General features: G+C 22.2%; 1 protein-coding gene across 1 annotated transcript; it reads right to left on the bottom strand. All coding sequences in view use genetic code 6, as the record gives it.

The window, feature by feature from the left end:
* Window positions 1–136: 136 nt before the first annotated feature.
* TTHERM_01981390 (cyclic nucleotide-binding domain protein) lies at window positions 137–1318 on the bottom strand (the record flags this gene model as incomplete). Its single annotated transcript, XM_001028929.3, has 4 exons — window positions 137–257; window positions 511–600; window positions 899–988; window positions 1248–1318. 4 exons carry the CDS (start codon window positions 1316–1318, stop codon window positions 137–139), a joined length of 372 nt encoding a protein of 123 aa, XP_001028929.3.
* Between the last annotated feature and the right edge of the window lie 270 nt (window positions 1319–1588).

A 1588-nucleotide genomic window follows, 5' to 3' on the forward strand; every position in this document is an offset into this window, starting at 1 on the left:
ATAAAAGCAAAAGTAGAAAATAAAATGATGAGCTTAATTAACAAAGAAAGAACAAAAAAAAGCAAGCACAATAAAAAGAAAAAGAAAAAGAAAAAAGAGCTTTATTGTTTTTAATTAGTTTTTATAATTAAAAATATCACAATCCAAAACAAATAAACTGTTTTTACCGAAGGTTAAGTGTCAAATTTGAGAGATTAATGCAATTTGCTAAACCAGAACCTAAGCCTGATGCACCTTCATCACCAATTTCATTCCTTCTTTTTAAATATTGAAGAAAAAATATATGATTAAATAGTTTATTAGAAGGAAAAAATGAGGAAAAAATATGAAATAATAAGATTAATTAATAATAAAAGCAAAAGTAGAAAATAAAATGATGAGCTTAATTAACAAAGAAAGAACAAAAAAAAGCAAGCACAATAAAAAGAAAAAGAAAAAAGAGCTTTATTGTTTTTAATTAGTTTTTATAATTAAAAATATCACAATCCAAAACAAATAAACTGTTTTTACTCAAGGTAAAGTGTCAAATTTGAGAGATTAATGCAATTTGCTAAACCAGAACCTAAGCCTGATGCACCCATATCACCAATTCTATTCGAACTTTTTAAAAATTGACCACCAAATATACTAAAACTTTTTAAATATTGAAGAAAAAATATATGATTAAATAGTTTATTAGAAGGAAAAAATGAGGAAAAAATATGAAATAATAAGATTAATTAATAATAAAAGCAAAAGTAGAAAATAAAATGATGAGCTAAATTAACTAAGAAAGAGCAAAAAAAAGCAAGCACAATAAAAAGAAAAAGAAAAAGAAAAAGAAAAAAGAGCTTTATTGTTTTTAATTAGTTTTTATAATTAAAAATATCACAATCCAAAACAAATAAAATGTTTTTACTGAAGGTAAAGTGTCAAATTTGAGAGATTAATGCAATTTGCTAAACCAGAACCTAAGCCTGATGCACCCATTGCACCAATTTAATTGTAACTTTTTAAATATTGAAGAAAAAATATATGATTAAATAGTTTATTAGAAGGAAAAAATGAGGAAAAAATATAAAATAATAAGATTAATTAATAATAAAAGCAAAAGTAGAAAATAAAATGATGAGCTTAATTAACAAAGAAAGAACAAAAAAAAGCAAGCACAATAAAAAGAAAAAGAAAAAGAAAAAAGAGCTTTATTGTTTTTAATTAGTTTTTATAATTAAAAATATCACAATCCAAAACAAATAAAATGTTTTTACGCAAGGTTAAGTGTCAAATTTGAGAGATTAATGCAATTTGCGAAACCAGAACCTAAGCCTGATGCACCCATATCACCAATTTAATTGTTACTTTTTAAATATTGAAGAAAAAATATATGATTAAATAGTTTATTAGAAGGAAAAAATGAGGAAAAAATATGAAATAATAAGATTAATTAATAATAAAAGCAAAAGTAGAAAATAAAATGATGAGCTTAATTAACAAAGAAAGAACAAAAAAAAGCAAGCACAATAAAAAGAAAAAGAAAAAGAAAAAAGAGCTTTATTGTTTTTAATTAGTTTTTATAATTAAAAATATCACAATCCAAAACAAATAAACT

Source organism: Tetrahymena thermophila (assembly GCF_000189635.1).
Source record: "Tetrahymena thermophila SB210 genomic scaffold scf_8255056, whole genome shotgun sequence".
NCBI lineage: Eukaryota > Ciliophora > Oligohymenophorea > Hymenostomatida > Tetrahymenidae > Tetrahymena > Tetrahymena thermophila.